The 21,877-nt window shown below is 42.9% G+C and overlaps 1 protein-coding gene across 2 annotated transcripts in view; it reads left to right on the top strand.

The window, feature by feature from the left end:
* The window catches only part of LOC147122546 (SWI/SNF-related matrix-associated actin-dependent regulator of chromatin subfamily A containing DEAD/H box 1-like), a 98,747-nt gene extending 81,285 nt beyond the window's left edge, over positions 1-17,462 (top strand). The window contains exons 15-23 of one of the 2 annotated variants that reach the window (XM_086006562.1): positions 70-207; positions 1,589-1,684; positions 5,315-5,432; positions 6,514-6,632; positions 6,983-7,171; positions 10,094-10,212; positions 11,493-11,675; positions 15,766-15,875; positions 16,541-17,462. In XM_086006562.1, the coding sequence (XP_085862688.1) occupies positions 70-207; positions 1,589-1,684; positions 5,315-5,432; positions 6,514-6,632; positions 6,983-7,171; positions 10,094-10,212; positions 11,493-11,675; positions 15,766-15,875; positions 16,541-16,602 (1,134 nt within the window). In that variant the 3' untranslated portion in view covers positions 16,603-17,462. Of the gene's footprint in view, positions 1-69; positions 208-1,588; positions 1,685-5,314; positions 5,433-6,513; positions 6,633-6,982; positions 7,172-10,093; positions 10,213-11,492; positions 11,676-15,765; positions 15,876-16,540 lie in introns of those variants that run through there. The other variant, XR_015080818.1, reaches the window with a different exon arrangement.
* Positions 17,463-21,877: the final 4,415 nt, after the last annotated feature.

The raw sequence follows: 21,877 nt of genomic DNA, 5'->3' as shown, positions 1-21,877 counted from the left end.
TTATTTTGGGAGGGGAGAGTGATCTATATAGGTTTGAAATTCTGATCAGATTGTATTTTTAATTACTAGGCTGAACATCGCTTGTTGCTGACTGGGACTCCGCTGCAGAATAATCTCCTAGAATTGATGTCGCTGTTGAATTTTGTCATGCCAAACATGTTCAGCAGTAGTACCAGTGAGATCCGCAGGATGTTTTCCTCTAAAACCGTAAGCATTAGACAATTTAAAGAGCAATTATATATAGATAAGATATATCTCGATTTAGATATATAAAAAAAACAAGACCTTTGCAGCACTAGAGCACTAGTCTAATGATAATGAGACCAGAATTTGTATCTGCCTAGCTTTATATTTGCACTCTGGCAACCTGATTTTTTTATTTGCAACTCTCGCAGCATTTCTCATGTGGGTTTGCCACTAATGGGGTCTCCAACACTGCTGACAAACCAGTAAAGTAAACAATATGAATCTGCTGATGCTACAGATGAGTTGTATGCCACCAAAGTGGTTGTTTTTAGCAGGCACTGCCCCAGACAGCAACATAAATACAGGTGGGCTTTGCTGTCAGGGGTGGACAAGGCCATTTCTTTGGTGACAGATTAGAGCTGCCCATTACAGCTCTGCGAAATGGCTCTTCTCCAGCAACTGGTGAAGGCACTGCTGCCAGATGAAGAATAACACACCGAAACTTCGGAAGAGTTACACATGTACAAGCCCGTGCATAGACGGTTGTTTTACAGTGAATCTGAGTGCTGCAGATATTATCCTGCAGTATGATTGGGGTGTTTCTCCAGTACCCAAACCTGATGTGTCTACTGCAGAACTACTTTCTGAAACAGTTGCTCTTGTTCTGTTGCTATACTCTTGGATGTAATATTATAGATGATGTAGTGCCCAGAAGAAATATTTACAATTACAGTACATAAGATTATCTTCTATAAACTTGTTTTGTCTTTTTTTTCAAAAATAAGCTTTAATGACCAGAATCTCCCTGGCTGTTTAAATGTGTATGGATTGAAATCTTTGACCTTTCCTCCTTATATATCTAATATCCGTACCAAACAGTGCCAGTCAGGAATGTCACGAGCCTGGTTCAGAGTAAACATCTCTGCACTTCACACTACTCTAGTCAAACTTGGAACACCCTTTACAGCATTGATGTGGCATTCCCACTTACTACTCCAGCCACTGACATGGACTCTGGAGTGAGATTGCCAATTTAGTGCTAGTTTGTGTAGCTTTTTACTGAGTGTAAGTGTCCATTAAGAAGTACCTACACTCATTTCATGTCGGATTCTTGCTGCTAAAAAAGGAGACTTCCATCTATTCAGGCTGTGTTCAGTACCAGCCAGTGTGTCTAGTTGATATTTCCAGTGGCGTGAAATGAAAATGTAATTGTTTTTATTCATAAGCTCTGTAAATAATGTCTGTTACAGCCCAAGTGCTTGCATTTTCTCTAAAATAACCATTTTCATATTTATCTGACTATTGATTCAAGTGCCAGTGTACATGACTCTACCAATATATCTGACACAACTACTGTTCTATACTTTTTCTCTACAGTTTACTGAATGTTTTTATATTGTAGAAAATCATGGAGCAACAGAGTACTTTTGAAAAAGGGAGGATTGCTCATGCCAAAAAGATCATGAAGCCATTTATCTTGAGGAGGCTAAAGAGTGAGGTAATGCAGTTCGACCTGCAGTCTTAAGTGTTGACCGCTTTAGCTTTTGACTTATGAAGTGATGTCTGAAAGATTTTTCTGTTAGAAAGCAGCCTATTGGTGCACACTTGGGCCGCGACTTTGCCGGTGCTCGGAGGCGGGTCCACTGTCAAAATCAAAATGATTGACAGCGGGTTGGCAGCCCGCTCCGAACCCGCCTCCATGTAAGTTTCCAAAGTGTTGGGCCTGCGATTTCAGAACAGACCCGGCACCAAGCGGCGGGGGAGGCATTTAAGATAGTTAAATGCTTGTTAAACCCTTGTTAACTACTATTTTGCCAGCCTATTTCTATTTTACCACTTTCTTAATGAGGTTCCCGTCGTTCGGAGATCACGTCAGGTAAGTAGGTTGGGTTCTCTATGTCTCCCCATTGCTGTGAATAGGTGACAGCTGCAAAAGTGGTATGAAAGCTACCATTTCACAGCTGTTCACTTTCCAATGTCAAGCTTGAGCCTTCAGGACTTGGAAGACACTTTTGAGCTTTATGCAGTTTGGAAATGTTTGGAGTAAACTCTCTATCCACTGCCACCTCCTTGGAGCAAGCTCTCTCACCATTGACAGATCGCTTCTGTCATCTCAACTTCACCTGTCATCTATTCCAGCAATATCTGTGCCCTTGAAAAAATCTCACATTGGTCCTCTGAATCCCTCCACGATCAGCCCCAACACCAACATCACCAGGCACACCAACATCACCAACAACAATACCAACCTTCTCCGCAATCATCTGATGCTGCACAGCACACAGGGCATCAGCACCCGACAACATTGCTGACCAGGAGGCCAATGATGGCATCACCATGGCCAGATTTACGTCACTTGACTGTACACCCTGGCTGCCACATGATGCACCAGGTTGACACCAGCACCATAAAGCATCCCTACAATGCCCAAGCCATTCCTATCACAATTGGGGGGGGGGGGGTGTTTATGTCTCAACCTTCACTACAACTCACTAAGACGCTTCCAAAGGTGAGCACAGATCTGTCCAATAAGAAAGTGTTGAAAATAAAGGTTTCAATGTTTGACACCACATTAACAGAAAATTTACATGAACATTGAATAAAACACCCAAGTGCCTACTCTTGAGTGTTGTTAGATGGTATGATTGCACTAGGATGAGGGTGAGGGGTAGCTAGTGAGATGGGGAAGTGATAATGGAGATAGAGTGGGATGGGTGGAGGTGCAAGGTAAGTTGGTGTGAGTAAGGATGTGCAGGAGTAGGGTAGGGAGGGCAGAGTGATGGGCATGTGATGAGAGGCAGAGCAGAATGGTGAGTGTGGCTTGGCACTAACGTTTGTGATCTAATGAGATCATTGAAAAGCTTGCGCCACTGCAGCCTGGTCCTCCTGATGACATCCCTGCATGTGCCCTCCTGTGCAGTGTGCAACCAGGCTGCGTTGGTGCCCTGGGGAGGTCTCTTCTGCCTATGGGAAGGGAAGAAAACCTGTGTGCTGTGACTCCCTCCATAAGTATATGGAGGAGAGCCTGGATGCAGCCATGCACCTTTTGTGCAGTGCTTGTCAGTGTTTGCAGCACCTCAATGCTGTAGAATACTGATAGAACTGTCTAGATCAATTTGGACGTGGCCCCTTTAAGGAAACCGGCTGATGACATGTCATCAAATGACATCATCAGACCCGCTTCCTTTTAATTGGTCAGGAACCTCGCAGGGCACGCTTAACAAGCCCAATTAAGGTAAAATCGCTTGGCGAGTGCGGGCTGCAGTAGGCAGGACCACGACACCGCCCCGGTCGGTGAAATCGCGGCCTTGATCTGTTTCAGAATGCTTTCAGCATATAGTGCACAAGTGATTGCTTTACATTGTAGGTCACCACCCTTTAAAGGTGCAAGTTGTTGCAGTAGTGTTGTTCTGCAGGAGACTGTTTTGAATCCCCTCTTGTATGTTCTAAACAATGCAGAGTTTGGTTTTGGTCCTTTTGGGCCATGGTCATCTCATGCAGAATGCAATAACAAAATACTGCGGATGCTGGAAATCTGAAATAACAACAGAAAGTGCTGGAAACACTCAGCAGGTCAGGCAGCATCGAGGAGAGAGAAACAGAGTTATTAACGTTTGGGTTCGACCCGAAACTGACTCTTTTTCTGTCTCCTCGATGCTGTCTGATCTGCTGAGTGTTTCCAGCATTATTTTTTTTGTTATTTCATGCAGATGCAACTGGCCAAGATTGAATCGAGATGTTCGTGTCTTGAAGAAATTGCTCAAAATTCTCTCAATCTACCGTACTTGTTTGAATAAAAATTTTATAGTTAGTTTTACCTGTGGTGATTCACCTATCTGAAGCAATAAATTAAATTGGGTAAAGTACATTGTAGTATAAATTGTGTCTATTCTGTTGGAAAAAATCAGTTCAATTAGCTGAATAGTTTTTTTTCCCCTTGTGTTTATGTTCCTGCGCAGCAGTTAAATGTTGCCCAGGAGCATAAACATGAGATGTGAAAACTATTCGAAGGGTGTATTTTTAAAAACATTTTTCAGCTTAAAGACCACCATAGAGCTATTTTTTTTGGCTCCCCTTTTATTTTAACTTCCTGCTCCCTCAGGAAGGCAATTGCTCCTTCAGAGGTTGGTTCCATTCGCTATTCCTCACCCAAGTGTCTGTTTTTCAATGTCCGAGCCTAGACGGTGAGTGTTGGCCCAAGGCCTCTGAGCTTAGCCCAATCCTGTCCTCCTCCGATGTCGACTCATTCCAAACCTTGCAGCACAGGTCACTGAATAATGATCAGGAGCCAGAATCCAGCAAATGTGTTTCTTCCTCCCCATCCAGCCAGAGCCATTTGTAGGACACACACTGCAAACCACTCCAAGTTTTGAATACCTTAAACAAAGTAAAACTTTATGTAGAATTCAGGTATCTGCTCTTGCCCAATGGGAATGTGTCAGCTATGACTCTTTTTACCTTTACGATTGCCTTCAGTTATTGATGACACAAGTGTTACTTTTGCTGCTAGCTGTAGCTCTCAAGCCCAGTATTTAATGGACTATCGTAGACCCTTGGTGCCCAAGCTTGGGTCCACGGGGTAACCTGGCCCTCAAAGCACTCGTCCTATTTGCGCTGATATTTTTTTGGTCACTGTTTGAATTTTGTGGTTCTGGAGGTTTTTGAAAGGCCTGTTCTAAACACTGTTGTCTCACCAATGGATAAATCCTAAAGCAAAACCAAGATTACTGGTATCAGCAAATTGCAATGTATCCAGATTAAGGAGAGCATTGATTTCAATATTCTTCATTAGCCCCTGAGGCTAAATGTATGTAGCCTGCAAAAAGAACAAACTTGGGCACCTGTATTATAACCACTTTGAACATCTTAAACAGGCAACAGGCTACTTCATTTTAACAAAACCTATTTGAAAGTTTTCCCAGTAAATGTCAGCACAAATGCACTTGGTGTAAACTCCAAACAGGGATAGAAGAGCAGCTTCCAGAATCCTTTCGATATCATTGTATGTTTCAGTGGGTTTAAGTCAACGGAATCAGTTGGAAAATGGCCAGTGTCAGATCTCTTGTATTCCTATCTCTTGTATTGAAAGTTGTTTCCTCATTTTAAATGTACTAAATCTGTTGTTTAGGTCTTGCAGCAGCTACCACCCAAACAAGATCGTGTAGAATTATGTTCAATGTCTGATAAACAGGAACAGGCATATACTGCACTCTACAAGAGGTTGAAGAGATCTATCAACAGTAATGGTACATTCTATACTTGCTGATGACGGGCTTGTGTGCTCTATGTCCGTTCTAATTAAGTGTGTCATTTTAGTTAAGTTTTTCAAATTATTATTGTGCTTCTGTCATATGGTACTTTACTATGGTTAAAAGCTTTCAAAAATCTGCACTACCTCCCAGTTAGACCAAAAGGATGATGTGAGCTTATTACTTCGCAAGCACTTTTTTGGCACACTTAACGAGAGAGAATTTATTTTAAAAACTGCTGAGCTTTGTTTACTCCTATCACTACAGATTGTGTTATGGGTAAACATCAAGAGCACTTGTAGGATGGTAGTCCTAGGGCTTTTTACAATGAAAAAAAGCCCTATTTTAAGTGGTATTGTACAGTAGCTTGCATCCTTATTTTTAGTGTCCATCACATTCAGCTGGTACAGCTGTGCCTTAGTACTGTTCTGGTGTAAGTAACGTGGGATGATGTACCTTTTAAGACAATTGTACGTGGATGATTTTAAGGAACATCACAAATGTCATTTTCCAACATCAAGAACTTGAAGGAACATCATGCCACATGACTGTTACAACAGAGAACAGTGAAGGTAGTTTCTATTTGTATATTTTGCACTTCATTGCTAAAATTCATGTCTTTGTAAATGAAAATTGCAAAAAGCTGTTCAAACAAGTCAACACACAATGTAATTTGTTTGAGAAATAGCAATCTGAACAATTTGGTTATTTGATTTATTAATTTATTACGGTACTTTCTCCACTTTATTTTCCTTGCGTCATCTTGTACTGCAACTTGAACCCCCCCAACACCCAGTGCCCCCATTTTAGATTTTTCCTCCCTTCCTGTGGGGATATCTCCCATTGTGTGTTAGTTGGGCTACGGAGCTCGGCATACTGGAGATTGTGGGTGCAAACCCGCGGCACGCTTCTCCATGGTGCACCAATTTGCTAGTTGAATCTTTCATCTGTGTTTGGAGACCGCATGAAATAGAAGTTTTTTTTTGTATTCTTGGAACTGACTTTTTTTTGCCTAATATATTTTCCAAATTCTGCTCATTTGACTGTCCTGTGATTAACTTCTGTGTTTATATCACAGGAAAAACAGAGTTGTGTAATGTGATGATGCAACTTCGAAAGATGGCAAACCACCCACTGCTCCATAGGCAGTATTACACTGCGGAAAAGCTCAGGAATATGGCCAAACTGATGAAGAAGGTAAGGTTGCTGTTGGACACTGCAGTTTCATAGCATTCCTTAATACTTGCAGGATTTAAGAATAAAGCCATAACTAGCTACTTCCAGCAAAGTGGAGAAGGTGAACTTGAATGAGGTTCTTGTAGAAAAATAGGTGATTTCTGTATTGTGCCTGTAGATTGTAAATGTGTCTTAAATATAGCCAAAGTTTAAAAAGGAAGCTGTATTTCTTTGCCAAATTTTAGAGAGGTTTTGGCAGAGAGCTGGGCTCCTATTAAACTCGGCAGTACTTCTACGTGTGTTCTGGCTTCGTGATTAAGGTGGCTACTCTGTCTGTTCACATTTTGCTGCTAATTTGTACCCATTTCTAGGAGCCCACTCACAGAGATGCCAATTCTGATCTCATCTTTGAAGACATGGAGGTGATGACAGATTTTGAATTGCACCACCTTTGTCAAGAGTACAGCAGCATAAGGAACTTTCAGTTAGAAATGGACTTGCTCTTGGATTCAGGAAAGTTCCACATACTGGAGAATATACTTGCAGAACTTAAGGAGCAGGTAATTTTTTTAAGAAATTGTAATGGAACCTATTAATTTTAGTTTATGGTCCCCTCGTGGAGCTAACTTTGGAATAACTTCTGGATATTTGCTCTTGCTGTGACTATTATTGTGTAAACTGAATGGGACATGCATACAGCAAATATTTTTGCTGAGCTTGTCGCTGTGTGGTGTTCAGGAACTCTCCTAAGAATGCTCTGGATTTGGAGATGCATGGTAGGACCTTTTTTCTTTCCGCCTTCCATCAAACGAGTATTTTGGCTGGAACGAATTGATGGTCTACACAGAGGGCTGGATTTTGCAGGGGCCAGCGGGCGCGATCAGTGGCGGGTCGGGTGGGAAAGTTTTTTTTTCCCCCAGCGGGTGGGAACCCCGCTGGGAACCCGCTGCCACACACCTTTACCAAATGTCGGGTCTGTCCGCACTGAGCTTACGGACGCGCAGGGGAGGCAATTAAAATCATTGGCTTGTTTACAGCCATTTATCAATGTTTTTTTCCCAGCTTTTTGGATTTGATGGGTCGCCCATCGGTTTCCCGCTGTGCCGAGACCTCATCTGTGAAGCTGAGGCGCGAGGTCAGTGGCCATTGAATCAGCTGATGAGTTGACAGCTTCAGATGTCAAGTCAAATCTCCCAGCTGATTGAGATATGTTCCCTTAACCACGAGCTTCTCTAAACTGCATTTTCACTACAGATTCAAAATGCTGCAAGCCTTTACACAAGCCTCCATCCCGTCTGACCTCATTACCTCTCCCACCATTGACAGATCGCTTCTGTCATCTCTACTTCACCTACCATCTATTCCACCAGCATGGGTGCCCTTGAAACTCTCTCACTTTGATCCTCAGAATCCCACCACGATCAGCCCCAACACCAGCACCACCAACAACAACACCAACCTTCTCCGCAATCAACTGCTGCTACACAGGGCATCAGCACCCGTCCGCATTACTGCCCGAGAAGCCAGGAATGGCCTCACCATGGCCAGATTTACTTCACTTGTGGCAGCCAGGGTGTACAGCGTCATGATGCGCCAGGTTGGCACAACAACACCATAAGGCATCCCTACACTGCCCAAGCCATTCCTTTCACACTCCGCACCATTGCAGGGCTACTGTTATTTCTCACCATTCACTGCACCACATTAAGCCACTTCCAAAGGTGCACACACATCTGTCCAAGAACACAAAATGTTGAAAAGAAAGGTTTCAATGTTTGACACAACATTTAACAGAAACTTTACATGAACATTGCATAAAACACCCAAGTGCCTACCCTTGTGTGTTGTTAGTTGGTATGATTGCACTAGGATGAGGGTGAGTGTGAGGGGTGGCTAGTGAGATGGGGATGTGATAATGTAGATAGAGCGGGATGGGTGGAGGTGCACAGTAAGTTGGTGTGAGTAAGGATGTGCAGGAGTAGGGTAGGGAGGGCAGAGTGATGGGGATGTGATGAGAGGCACAGCAGGATGAGGTTGAGTGTGGATTTGCAGTAAAGTTTCATGATCTACTGAGATCATTGAAACGTTAGCTGCACTGCACCAAGGACCTCCTGACCACATCCCTGCTTGTGCCCTCCTCTGCAATGTGCAACCAGGCTATGTTGATCTCCTAGGGAGGTCTCTTCTGCCCATGGGAAGGGAAGAGGACCTCCCTGCGTGCTGTGACTCCCTCCATAAGCATATGGAGGGAGTCATGAGAGAGTCTGGGTGCAGCCCTGCACCTCTGTGCAGTGCTCGTCAGTGTTTGCAGCACCTCCGTGCTGTCGAACACTGAGCGCAAATGTTGAAAGAAAGTTGTCCATGGTCCCTCAAATGACATCATCAGACCTGCTTCCTCTAATTGGCTGTGAAACTCAATGAGCGGGCTTAAGAAGCCCAATCACGGTAAATTCATTTCAGAGGCCGGGATGGAGACAGCAGCGGGGTTGGGACCCGCCACCAATATCGCCTGCCGAGGTTCATAAAATCCAGCCCAGAATCTCCATGATAGAAAAACTTGGAGAAAAAAGCACTGCACATAATGGCAAAGGTAGTGGTATCATAAGTGAAAGTGTCAACCTTCATTGAAGCTTAAGGCTGCTTAGTGGTGCAGCAAATTAATCCATTTTGTTATGTTTCTAGTCTCCGGTTATGTTCAGTTTACACTAGTTCATTAAATGATTCGTTATATCCAGACATTTAATTTCATCTCTAATTTCTACCTGCAGGTGGTTCAATTGCCCTTTATTAAAAAAAAAAAAAGTTATTCTTTTTAGTACATAATATTCTGGCAACAGAATTGCAGGGAAATTTAGAATGCAAAACCTAAATACTTCAGTCTCCAATATTGTTGTTTTCTGTCACATGGCAGAATAAATTGGCACCTTGAAACAAAGTTACCCCTGTAGTAATGGCAGAGTTTCAAATTTCAAGGACAGCAAAAGGGATGTAAGTATATGTGTAGCAGAGAATATTGGATGTAAAATGGAGCCATTAAAATTCAGTTAGTCCTGTGATTTCTAATTGACCTGAGCAATTTGCAAGCACCTACAATAGCCTGGACTCCACAGAAAATACTTAAGGGCCTGGCCAAATTAGCAAGTAAACATCACAATTATGCTTCAGTTCGCAGACTAACTGTAGTTAACACCATAGGAGACTCGCTATAGAACAAATCCAATGTCCAAGAGTGTGTTTTTAAGACCAACTTGGACATCTGATTAATGAACTGTACGAGTTTTGCACTCACAACTGGAGTTCACAAATGAAGATGAAAATGTAAGAATTTTAAGATGGATCATTTTTGGTTATGCTGGCATACAATGATTTTGAAGCCAAGTTCACGATGCCATCATAGAATGTTATTGAAAAAGATTCATATCATAATGCTCCAGCAATAGTTCCACTTTGTATCAACTGGTCTAATTTGTTCTTGTCATCAGGGTTCCAGAGTTGTCCTTTTTAGCCAGTTTACTATGATGTTGGACATTCTAGAAGTGTTCTTGAGGCACCATAAGCACAGGTATCTTCGGTTGGATGGCAAAACCCAAATCTCTGACAGGTAAAGTTATGTATATGCATACTTCAGATATCGGTATTGTTTATAAAATATGTTGCTTAACCATATATGCACCTTTTAATGCTTAATCCACTATTTCCTACAAGTCAGTAATTGTGTGCACAAACAAATTGTAACGCAGATTAATTGCCACAGTTGTGACTAAATTACGAACTCACAGGGTTGGAAACATTCAATTTGGCTTTAAGGAAGTAGAGGGAAAGAAAATATTCTTACATGCAAGTTTAAAAATAAAATCTAGTGGTGGTATTTATATTTGTATTTCTGCAGTTCACATTTTTCCTCAAGTTTATCCTCAACAGCCCTCAGAATAGACCTATTATTTCACTGGGGAAATCATTTAAGTAGTTTCTTCAGGAGGTGCATGCTTTGCCGCTGTCAAGTCTACAGTTATTACACTATTTTGTTCATCTCAGCAAAATGGAGTGCTGTTGGTACTCGTTATGAAAATTTCTCAGTTTTTGCATCAGCCTGTCTCTTTGCTGAAGTACGTTTTTACACGCCCATGTCATATTTCAAATTTTTTTACGTTCCAAGCAGAGAGAGGTTTTTTTTTTGCACAGAAGGCGATGTCCATTGCTGGATCAGTCCGTTTCAAGAGTACTATCAACAAGGATTCGGTATAGTCTGCTATAGCTAGAGAAAGATTCAGGCTATTACATGCCCTAAAATACCAGTGTTGTGCCAGAGGTCGCCCTCAAATAAACCACGGGTATTGCTGCAGACTTCTTTAGAAATTGCTTTAAGTGAATCTTGGTCAGGAGGGCATTTCCTGACACACAAGCCTCCAAATTGGAGGCTCCAGTTATCTCCTGTATAGTTCCAAACAGGCTTTTGATTTATTAGTCCATGTCTTTACTCTGGAGGACTTGCACGGCTAGACGCACCGTTAGCGGTTGAATGGTCTTGAATCCTTTATTTTCTTTCCTCTTTCTGCTTTCTAGTCTCAGGACATTAGTGTGCCCCTCATCCCTCCACGGCTGCTCTACCTGATCAAACCTAGACCCTTCTTCCTGCCACTCGGAACCATGTTTTGCCGGTCGGTGGTGGTGGAATGCTTTTGTTGAAGTGCTTGCAACTTTTCAAGACATGGATTTCTGGGATGTTGGAATTGCAGGCCTTCAGTTTGAAACAATATTTGCCTGCTTAGTAATTTGAGAAGTTTGATTCTCTCTTGCAGTGATTCATTCTTAATGAACAGAGCTTGTATTTTTAGTTGTAATCAATTTACATGTGACTTCTCAACTGACTTTCTTTTTCAGAATCCACTTGATAGATCAGTTTAATACAGATATGGATATTTTTGTTTTCCTGTTATCAACCAAAGCCGGAGGCCTGGGTATAAATCTCACCTCAGCCAACGTCGTCATCCTCCATGATATCGACTGCAATCCCTATAATGATAAACAAGCAGAAGATCGATGTCACAGAGTAGGACAGAAAAAGTAAGATTAAAAATTAATGTCCTGACGTCTCAACCTTGTCAGAAACACTTGTTTCAAAGCAGCTTAGCAGCACGATGTTTTGGCTTTCCCGTGCAGTGTTAGGGCAGTGGTTCATTCCTGTGATTTTCCATATGTTAGGTGGACCATCTAAGAGATCGAGGTATTTCTCCAGAGCAGGAATCTGAGGTAGTCCACCCATACCGCCCTTGCATGCTTTCCGGCAGCTGGTTTTAGAGCTCCATTGCCAGAGGTCTGGAAACGGAGTGGCTGCCTGCTTTTTGAGAGAGTCTAGTGTGAGTGGAAAGAAAAAGCTGACTTGTTCTTTCATCGACATTTTCTACAGTTCCTGTAGCTTAGCAATAAAAAGTTAATGTTCAGATTATTACTAAATAGTGTAAAGTGATATATTATAGTTCTTTGATTCTTAGTGACTCTATTGCTGCCAAGTTTTTGTAAAGGATTGATTAGAGCAGGAATGTCCAAATGTTTTCTATTTGATTGCCATTCAGTTGCACATCAGAGTCCACGGACTGCATGTTTAAAAGCTGTAGAATATCTCCTTCCACAGGGAACTGCATGGGATGACCTGAAATTCCTTAATATTTTCATATCCCTTTATAGCTTTAGTTCACCCCCCCCCCCCCCCCCCCCCCAACTTCACTACAGTTTATGCTGGATTCTTCTTCCCTCCCTCTTAGCTCATGTAGGCACTTCTCCCCCAACCCAGTTCAAGCTGCAGTCATCCTCCAATGTCATGCTCATAATGTTCTTTCCCCTTCCCCTCTCCAATGTCATCTTCCTCCTTCACCATCAGCACCTCCCCATTCTGTCAATAGCCGCTTTTCCCCATTCCTTGTTTTGCTGTCCAGAAAGACCAAGCTCAAGGGACTCTATTAAAACTAGTTTATCATTTTTAAGCTTTTATTTGTACTTTGGACTGGAATAGACCTGCCCACAAATAACACACTTACAACTTTCTAACCCATTGGGGGTGCAAGAAAAGTGAGAAGAGGAGAAAGATGGTGAGTGGATTGATGCCACTTTTATACTGAATCAAGAGCTGCAGTAATTTTAACTCTGTTTTCACTCTATGCATACGATTGGGTTCATATTGGACAGAGTGCAGCTCACGTACCTTACTGGAGTCATTTTAACTGTTGAAAAGTGATGACCAGATACTCGGCCCTTTTCAATCATTAAATTTTGAATAACCGCATGGCAAGTTGCCAGAGGTTTTAATTCAGACGCTTAGTCTTTTGGCAGACTTTACAACAGCTGCTTTTATGCTGTAGTTGATGTGCACTCTTACCAGTGCACCAATGCACATTTGCTTCAGGTTGATCATGTAGAGGAACTTGCGTTAGTGCCAAAACAGCACACTCTAAATAGCATTAATCTTGCATTCAAAAATCTGATCTCTTGGAGGACATTATGGGATTAAGCGACTGGTTACTCTGCTCCACAGAAACGTTGAGATTGAGGCAGACTTGAGTGGTCCCCAGTTTTGGTTGGTTGCCTCTGATTTTGAGAGTGAAGTTTCCGGCCTATCTCGTTCAGGGGTTAAGTTGGTGTTGTTCTGGTTGGTCTGTTTGGAACATTTTCACTGGGGCTTGTTCCAGGGATTCTTTTGCATGAGAGCAGTGCACAGCAACTTTTGTTTGTCGCAGCAGGAGTTACGGTGGGTGTTCTGAGACCTGGAGTGCAATTAAATACATTAGAATCTCCCAAATTGTAATCCTCCTTTAGATGTACTCTTGAATATATTTTTCCTTTTTAGCAACTGATTCATGGAGGATTATATTAAAGGCTTTTTGAGGCTTTGTCTTGTTCCAGTTTTGGCTTTGATGTAAACTTGGTCGTGGGCTATTGCACTGTCTTTTTTAAACCTTGTATCCTCAATGGAAATGTATTCCAGACTTTGTTCCCTCACTGTAGACAAATAACCTTGATTTCAGAGTTTAAAAAAAAGTCCACACTGGTTGCATAACAGTATCTTCACTAACTTTGTTTTAGTTTTATCAATTATATTATTAAAATAGATTGCATGTGTAAATTAAAGGCACACTAAAAAGCCAGGATAACTGTGTTACAACAATTTATTGCGCTTTGACTGCTAAAAAGAGAAGTAACAGCTCAGGATCCCTTTAAAGAAATTGAATTGTGTTTTGATGTGGCTTCCAACCCCTTTCTAGCACTAAATGAACTACATAAAATATGTAGTAATTAGCATATCATTAAATTATGAACTAAACATAGAATTAACTATAATCCTTCCAGGCAAAAATAAGTGCTTTTCGGCTATCAGCACCATAAGGAACACGTCTGAATATATGTCCCAGACCAGTTAAATACCCTAGATTCCCTCAAAATTACAATGGCTGGGGGAAAAGAACCGAATCTTTAGGCAAATCTGAAGATATTTGAATACTTTGTCCATACTGCAGACTGTTGGACTAATCTTAATAGTTCCAGCATAGGGGCAATAAAGCATCCTCATTATTTCAGCCTAGTATTTTCAATAGTATTTTATATGTTGATGAGCATTGTGCATCACTGTAAGAAATGGCTTGCATTATATACCTCCACCTACCTGAATTAACCTTTGTTCTAGGTCACTGGTTCATATAACCCAGGATCTAGATGGATGATGCATTTTGACACGCACTTGAGACTACTTTTTATTTGGTTTAAAGAATGACATTTTGAAGGGATTCATTTTCAAATTCATGATCCTGTGTCGTCTTCTCATGTGAAACTTTAAAAACAGTCCTGTCTTTTACAGTAGAACACTGATGAATACAAATTAGATCGCTAGTGAACCACAGCTGACTTTCACATTATTGAGTTCTAAATACTGACTGTGTCCAACATTGATTACAGAATGGTACCAGGGCACATCTGTGATTGCAAAGTAGCATCTTTTTTAAAACTAAATGTCAGTAGTTAATATTCTGCCACTGCTGCAACCTTATTCAATCTTAAGTGAAGAACCAAGCTTCTTGGGTCATCTGTTTGAAAAGATGTTGTTACTTGAAGAGGCCACAACATGCTTACTGTTGTCTTGGGTCCTTGACCATTTACAGGAAACTTTGTGCTATCCGGCACCGACGGGACCGAGCTGTTGCCGTTCCCTCAAAACTGCCGGACAAACCAGTGCTAATGTTGAAACATACGGAGATTTTGAGCTCCGTATCTGGCAACAAACCCAACAGCTTCTAAACAGTCGGCTGTACCTTGCAAGCGTCTCTGTAGCTTAGCAACAGCTTCAGCGAGACCTTGCAGAGCTTGACTGTTGAGAAAAAAGCAACAAAAAGAAAAAAAACTAACGAAAAGAAAAAAAAAACAAACGAAACGGCTCCTGATTTTTGCCGGTGGCTCGAGCATTCCGGACAGTTAACTGCCGGATAAACCAAAGTTTCCTGTATATGTTATGTATTCCCAAAGCCCCCCTCCCAAATGAGCAGTTAGTGTGGGGTATATGGTGCTGTGAATTTATAATTTATTGCAGTGGACTGCTTTATCATTACAGATTTGCCTGGACAGCTTTCTGTTTTCAAAATTCCTTGTACGATACTGCAATTATTACAGTGCCAATTTCAGAATTTGTAGTGGGGTTTCTAGCAATTCATCAGTGGAGAAATAATTACTTTGTATTCTAAAGAGTTAGAAGCCTTAATGGGAAGAAAATGTTACACAGCCAAATTAATGAGACATGCTTTCAAAATATTTCAAGTTTCCAAATTTTAGGTCAGACCTCTTTATTTGCAGTTGCGGTTTGGGCTTTCTATTTACTACAACAGATCTGTTACAAGCAAGCGGGGTTTAGCCAGAAACAGTGAACTCTCAGAGATAATTGTTCTCCCAATTTTCCATTAGATGTAGCAGAAAGGCGCTTGAACAAAGGAGGGAAGTTAGAGGAAATTATTACATACACAGATGGATATTACAGCAAAATGCTTTGCCACAAGTAACTATTGAAGCAGAAACTATCATCATTTGAAAGGGGATTGAATCAGTATTTGAAAAGGAAGGATATGAAAAGCTACAAGGAAACTCAATCATACTCTTGCTATATGTTTTCTGTTTGTAGGATAGTGCATGTTGTAAAACTGATCAGCAAAGGGACTATTGAAGAGTCCATGCTTAAAATTGGTGAACATAAACTGAAGCTAGAACAGGATATGACTTCAACAGAAACAGGTGAGTCATGCAGTTGAATATCCCACAACATGCTTTTCCTTTCTGTTCAGTGCAAGTTATACCCCAGTTTCTGTTAGTTTGCCAGTTAGCATTTTATCCGACTGTACTATCTGGCTGCACACACAACTGCTAAGCATGTTTTCCACATGCTTGCTACATATGTAAAGCTTTTTATTCATTTTTTTTGGACCTCGTTTCTTTTAAGAGAATATATATTCTCCTGCAAAGATCCCTGCAATAATTGGAGAGGAGGAATGACTTTCATCCCAGGAGCCTGGGTGGGATTGGAAGTCATTTCCCAGTGGTAGAAGGGCAATGTACCAACCACATGATACCATGCAGTCTCTTTCTAACCACCTTCCTCCCCCTCCCCACCTGTTCTGTGTTTACCCCAGGCCCAACGTTCCCACTAAGCTGTGTGGCCACACAGCAATCTGGAGGTGCCGCTCACAGGCTGTACAGTGGAAATAACCAGGCATATAACATTGTCCAGGCCTTTCCCATTGCTGCTGTTTGACTGACCTCTAGAAGTTAATCAAGGTTTTACAGAATGCCAAATGCCTGTAAACTAGCATTTCCAGGATTTTGCATTGTCTGTATTTAAAACTGTTGTTGGAGGTTGAAGTTGCCAAGTTTGTTTTAATGTGAATTTCTCTGTTTTTAAGGAGGCGAAGGGAGCATTCCACTTAATATGGCAACTCTGTTGAAGACTTCATTAGGGTTGTAGCGATGATGTGCTGTTCCTACACCCTCCACAAACATTGTTGGGAAAAGTCTACTGAATCCTGTGCAGAAAACACCCCAGAAAAGGAACCTCTGATACTGTCATTGGAAGCAGTAAAATAGTCAATGAATGAGAGCCACAAATCGTTTTTTATTGTATTGTGAAGTAACAGGCAAGTTTTTAATGAGAAAATGGGAGTGGAAACATTTTTTTGTCTGAGAACACACCAGAAGCAAATTAGGTGCATATTAATATTGTATTGCTGTAGTTCCACATTTAGGCCACAAGCAGGCCTTACTTGAGCAGCCTAAGTAGTAGAGTTCTCTCGTGGTAAAACATAGGTACTACAGCATTACAATTAAATGCTTTCTGTGCTCCTTTTCCAGATATCTGTAACTTTACAATAATTTTCTCAGACCAGACATTTTGTTTATTCTGATATATTTGAATTCTGTTTGGACTACGTACATCAATGAATTAATTGTCTTTCATTGTTCTCCGATAAGAAATGCAGTGCTTATTGGAACTGTAAAACTGCTAAGAAAATGTTCTAAACCTACCAGCTGTGGATTCTATAGACAAATCCTTCAAGAATGAAGAGAAGTCTCTCAATTTGTGGTTATAATATTTCAGTGGACTTCCTACCTCAGATACAGTAAAACTTACGTGGGCATCAGCTGGCCCCATAAGTAGGATTCTTATTTTGTTTTCTTAGCTGCTTAGTTTTGTGTTGCTTTGTGTATTCAAAGTGGTAATTACCATTTATGGGGCCAAATTATATTTGTTTACCTGACCTGTTGTACTGTTACTAACTGGAAAGGAGGAATTAAGTGCAAATAAAGATTCTGCTGTTTCGAAATATAGGGTCCAGTGCCAATGTACTTTCTTGCCGCATTTCTATTCAGGATCACAGAGCGTGTATCCTGTTGTTTTGTGTTTATTGCAAGTTGGAAATCCTTCCAATCCCTTTGGTTGGAGGGGGAAACTCATTCCATGGTGCCCCTTCAAGAAAAGCTCACACAAGGTGAGGCGATCTCTCCCTTGCCTCTGCTCATTCATAGCCTAATTTGGAGGCCATCCTTCAGTTCTGCTCCCTCGACAACAGCTGTGCTCCGGTTGTCTCCCACAATAGAGTCAGAAGATGTACAATTTGATGGTATTTGCTCTATTTAAAAAAAAAAAATGGACTTTGTCTTTTGGGTCTTGCGCTTTGCTGCTGCTGGTTAATGGCCAGAACTTGTGGGAAGGAATCCTGGAAGCTCGAGTTGCTTAGATACAGAGATAGGGAGGGGCTTGGTCATGGAGGGATTTGAAAACAAGGATGAGAATTTTGAAATCGAGGCGTCGTTTAACCGGGAGCCAATGTAGGTCAACGAGCACAGGGGTGATGGGTGAATGGGACTTGGTGTGAGTTAGGACACGGGCAGCTGAGTTTTTGGTGACCACGTTTTACGGAGGGTAAAATGTGGGAGGCCAGGCAGGAGTGCGTTGGAATAGTCAAGTCTAGAGGTAACAAAGGCATGGATGAGGGTTTCAACAGCAGATGAGCTGAGGCAGGGGCGGAGACAGGCAATGTTACGGAGGTGGAAATAAGCGATCTTAGTTATGCTGTGGATATGTGGTTGGAAGCTCATTTCAGGGTCAAATATGACGCCAAGGTTGCGAACCATCTGGTTCAGCCTCAGACAGATGCTAGGGAGAGGGATGGAGTCTGTGGCTAGGGGACGGAGTTTGTGGCCATGGCTTCAGTCTTCCCAATATTTAATTGGAGAAAATTTCTGCTCATCCAGAACTATGTCGGACAAGCAGTGCATCAATTTGGAGACCATGGAGGGGTCGAGAGAAGTGGGAGCTGGGTGTTGTCAACGTACATGTGGAAACTGATGCCATGTTTTCAGATGATGTCGACAAGGGGCAGCATATAGATGAGAAATAGGAGGGGGCCAAGGATAGATCCCTGGGAGTGGGAAGAGAAGCCATTGAAGCTGATTTTCTGGCTACGATTAGATAAGAATGGAACCAGGCGAGTGCAGTCGCACCCAGCTGGATGACGGTGGAGAGGCATTGGAGGAGGATGGCATGGTCAACCATGTCAAAGGCTGCAGACAGGTCGAGGAGGGATAGTTTACCTTTGTCACAGTCACAAAGAATGTCATTTGTAACTTTGAGAGCCGTTTCGGTACTGTGGCAGGGGCGGAAACTGGATTGGAGGGATTCAAACATGAAGTTCTGGGAAAGATGGGCACGGATTTGGGAGGCAACAACACATTCAAGGACTTTGGAGAGGAAAGGGAGGTTGGAGATGGGGCAGTAGTTTGCAAGGACGGAGGGGTCAAGGGTTGGTTTTTTGAGGAGAATGGTGATGGCAGATTTGAAGGAGAAGGGGACTGTACCTGAGGAGAGCGAACCATTAACAATGTCGGCTAACATGGGAGCCAGAAAAGGAAGTTGGGTAGTCAGCAGTTTAGTGAGAATAGGGTCAAGGGAGCAGGAAGTGGGTCTCATGGACAAGGTGAGTGTGGAGAGGTCAAGAGGGGCGATCGGAGGAAAACTGGAGAAAGATGAGAGTTCAGGGCTAGGGCAGAGGGGAACCTTAGAGGAAGTTTGGCCCGGTGGGCTAGGGGAAGGAAGAGAAGTGGCAGAGGCAGCTGATTGGATGGTCTCAATCTTGGAGACAAAGAAGTCCATGAGCTCCTCGCACTTGTTGGAGGTGGAGGAGACGGGAGAGGGGTTTAAGCAGACAGTTAGCAGTAGAAAATAGTAGCCGGGGTTTATCTTTGCATTCCAGAATGACCCTGGAATAGTGAGCCGTTTTGGCAGACAAGAGTAGGACCCGATAAAGTTTTATGTGGTCCAGCCAGATCTGGCGGTGAATGGCTAAACCAGTGGTCAGCCATATCCATTCAAGTCTGCGTCCCTTGGACTTGAGAGAGCGATGATGTGGACCGTACCAGGGAGAATGGCCAGGGTGAGAGAGTAATGGTTTTAATAGCGATTAGGGCATCAAAGGTGGTGGTGAGGGTATGGTTGAGCTGCAGAAATGTTAGCTGCAGAAATGTCGTTGTGAATGGAGGGCCAAAGGCTGGACAGTTGGGATTTCGTAAGTGCAGTTGTAAGAGTTGGGAGAGTTTTTTTTCCAGGGGCGGACACAAAGGCGCAGGATTGGGTGGGGGAAGGGGGATGTGGGTGGAGAGCAATACAAGGAAGTCGTCAGAGATGGCCTTATTGACACGGTGGGAGCAGCGAGGTCATGAGAGATGGCCAGGCTAAACCAGGGGTGGCCGTGAATATGGGTTAGGGAGTTCACATGGAAGGAGAAATTAAGGAAGGAGAGGAGGTTAGTAAACTCAGAGGAGAGAGCATGATGAATTGAGATGGATGGTGAAATCACGGAGGATGAGAAGTTGCTCGATGCAGAGGCTGAGGGAGGAAAGCAGTGAAGATATCTCGGTGATGAGATTTTTATCGTACTTGGGTGGGCAGTAGAGAATGAGAATTTTAAATGAGAGGTGAGAGGGGTGGAACAAGAGGAGATGCTCAAAGGAGGAGAAAATGCTGGAAGAGTAGGGGGAGAGACATGGGTGTGATTTGGGGATGAGAGTAACATTGCCAGGATGTCGGTGTGGGCGGGGCAAGTGGTGGAAGATATAGCCAGGCGGGGAGGCTTCATTTAAGGGTAAGGTGTTATCACCCCTCAGCCAAGTTTCCGTCAGGGCCATGATGTCGATGCAATCACCCGTGATAAGCTCATGAATGGCAAGAGCCTTGTTCACAAGTGAACGGACATTCTGAAGGGAGATGCAGAGGGGGTCGGTGATGACTGATCCACTGCCAGCATCCACAGGGTCAGTGCTTGGAGGGGTGAGTTGGACAGGGAGGAGATTGACATGATTAGCCCCCCGCAGGCACGCTGGACAGGAAGGTCAGTGAGAGAGTAGGATGGGACAGTTGGGGTCGCTACTCGTGAGGAGACCGCGACGAGTGCCAAGGTGGGCCCTGTAGACTTACCCAAGAGGGAGTCAAGCCTGGGACGACAGCAGGAGAGTGGGAATGTCGAAGAGTAATGAAGGGTTTGGGGGTAGGGAGTTGGCAGGTCAGAGTACCCGAGAGATGAAAGGAGGCATCATGACAGGAGAGAGCGGTCAGGGAGGGAATAGAGAGAAAAGAAAAGGGAGGAAAAAAGTGGAAGTTGAAGTGAACGGCTCGGATCCGAAGCGGCAGCCAAAATGCGCACGCGAATGGACATGGGAAAAACTCCATAGGCCTGGTTATGTAGCAATTATAGGGATGCATATAGAAACATAGAAGATAGGAGTAGGCCATTCAGCCCCTCGAGCCTGTTCCGCCATTTAATGAGATCATGGCTGATCATCCAAATTCAGTACCTTGTCCCTGCTTTCTCCCCATATCCCTTGATCCCTTTAGCCTTAAGAAATATATCTAACTCCTTCTTGAATATATTTAATGAATTGCCTGGTAGTAGCAGGGAATAGGTTGGTGACAATAGTAAGGAGTCCAGAGTTGAAAGTCGGAGGTCCCGTGGAGGGAACAATTTGACATAGGTAGGATGGAGTCGGCGTGGAGCATCGACAAACTGTTGTCCAAGTTTGGAGAAAGGTATAGCAGACGAGTGAAGTCCAGAAGCTAATTGAAGGATGGAGGTTATTGCCATGGTAATGAGAATTGGTTGCAGTGCAGGAAGCTGATGGCGAAGTTGACTCTAAGTTGGAGGTCACCGTAGATCAGAAGCAGCGGAGAAAAAGTAAAATCACAAACCAGCGATCAACAAGGCAGAAAAAACAGTCGAACAAGAAACAACAGCAACTAGCAGAAACCAACAAAGCTGAAAAACCAATCAAACGAGTCACCCAGTTCGGCAGAGAAACATCCACAGTGGGGAAGATAATTTTTTTGCAGCAAATTTTTGACACAGCAAATGAGTCTTACGGTGTAATCCAGCGAAGTCCAATGCAGAAACGTAGTCTTGATGTCCTGAGAAGTCTTAAGAATTTGAGAAGCAGGGGTGGGGGATGGTTATTTGGAGGTTTAAAGCAGATAACTTGTAGTTAGAGTTAAAATGCACCAACTGATGGAGCCAGGGGAACTTGAACAGTGGCAGCAAGGAGATTTGGGAGAGAAAGGGCAAAGGATGGCAGGAGATTCCCATGGATAGAAGTGAAGAGCGGGAGCCATCTCACATACAAGGCAGTTTAATTTGCCTCTACCAAGTGCAATCCTTGACTTCAGCTGAGGCACTCATTTTGACAATCATAATCCG

The sequence above is a fragment of the Somniosus microcephalus genome, chromosome 2 (genome assembly GCF_052327205.1).
Source record: "Somniosus microcephalus isolate GS21.2 chromosome 2, FLI_Smic_1.0, whole genome shotgun sequence".
Lineage (NCBI taxonomy): Eukaryota > Metazoa > Chordata > Chondrichthyes > Squaliformes > Somniosidae > Somniosus > Somniosus microcephalus.
This window is presented reverse-complemented; position numbering and strand designations above follow the sequence as displayed.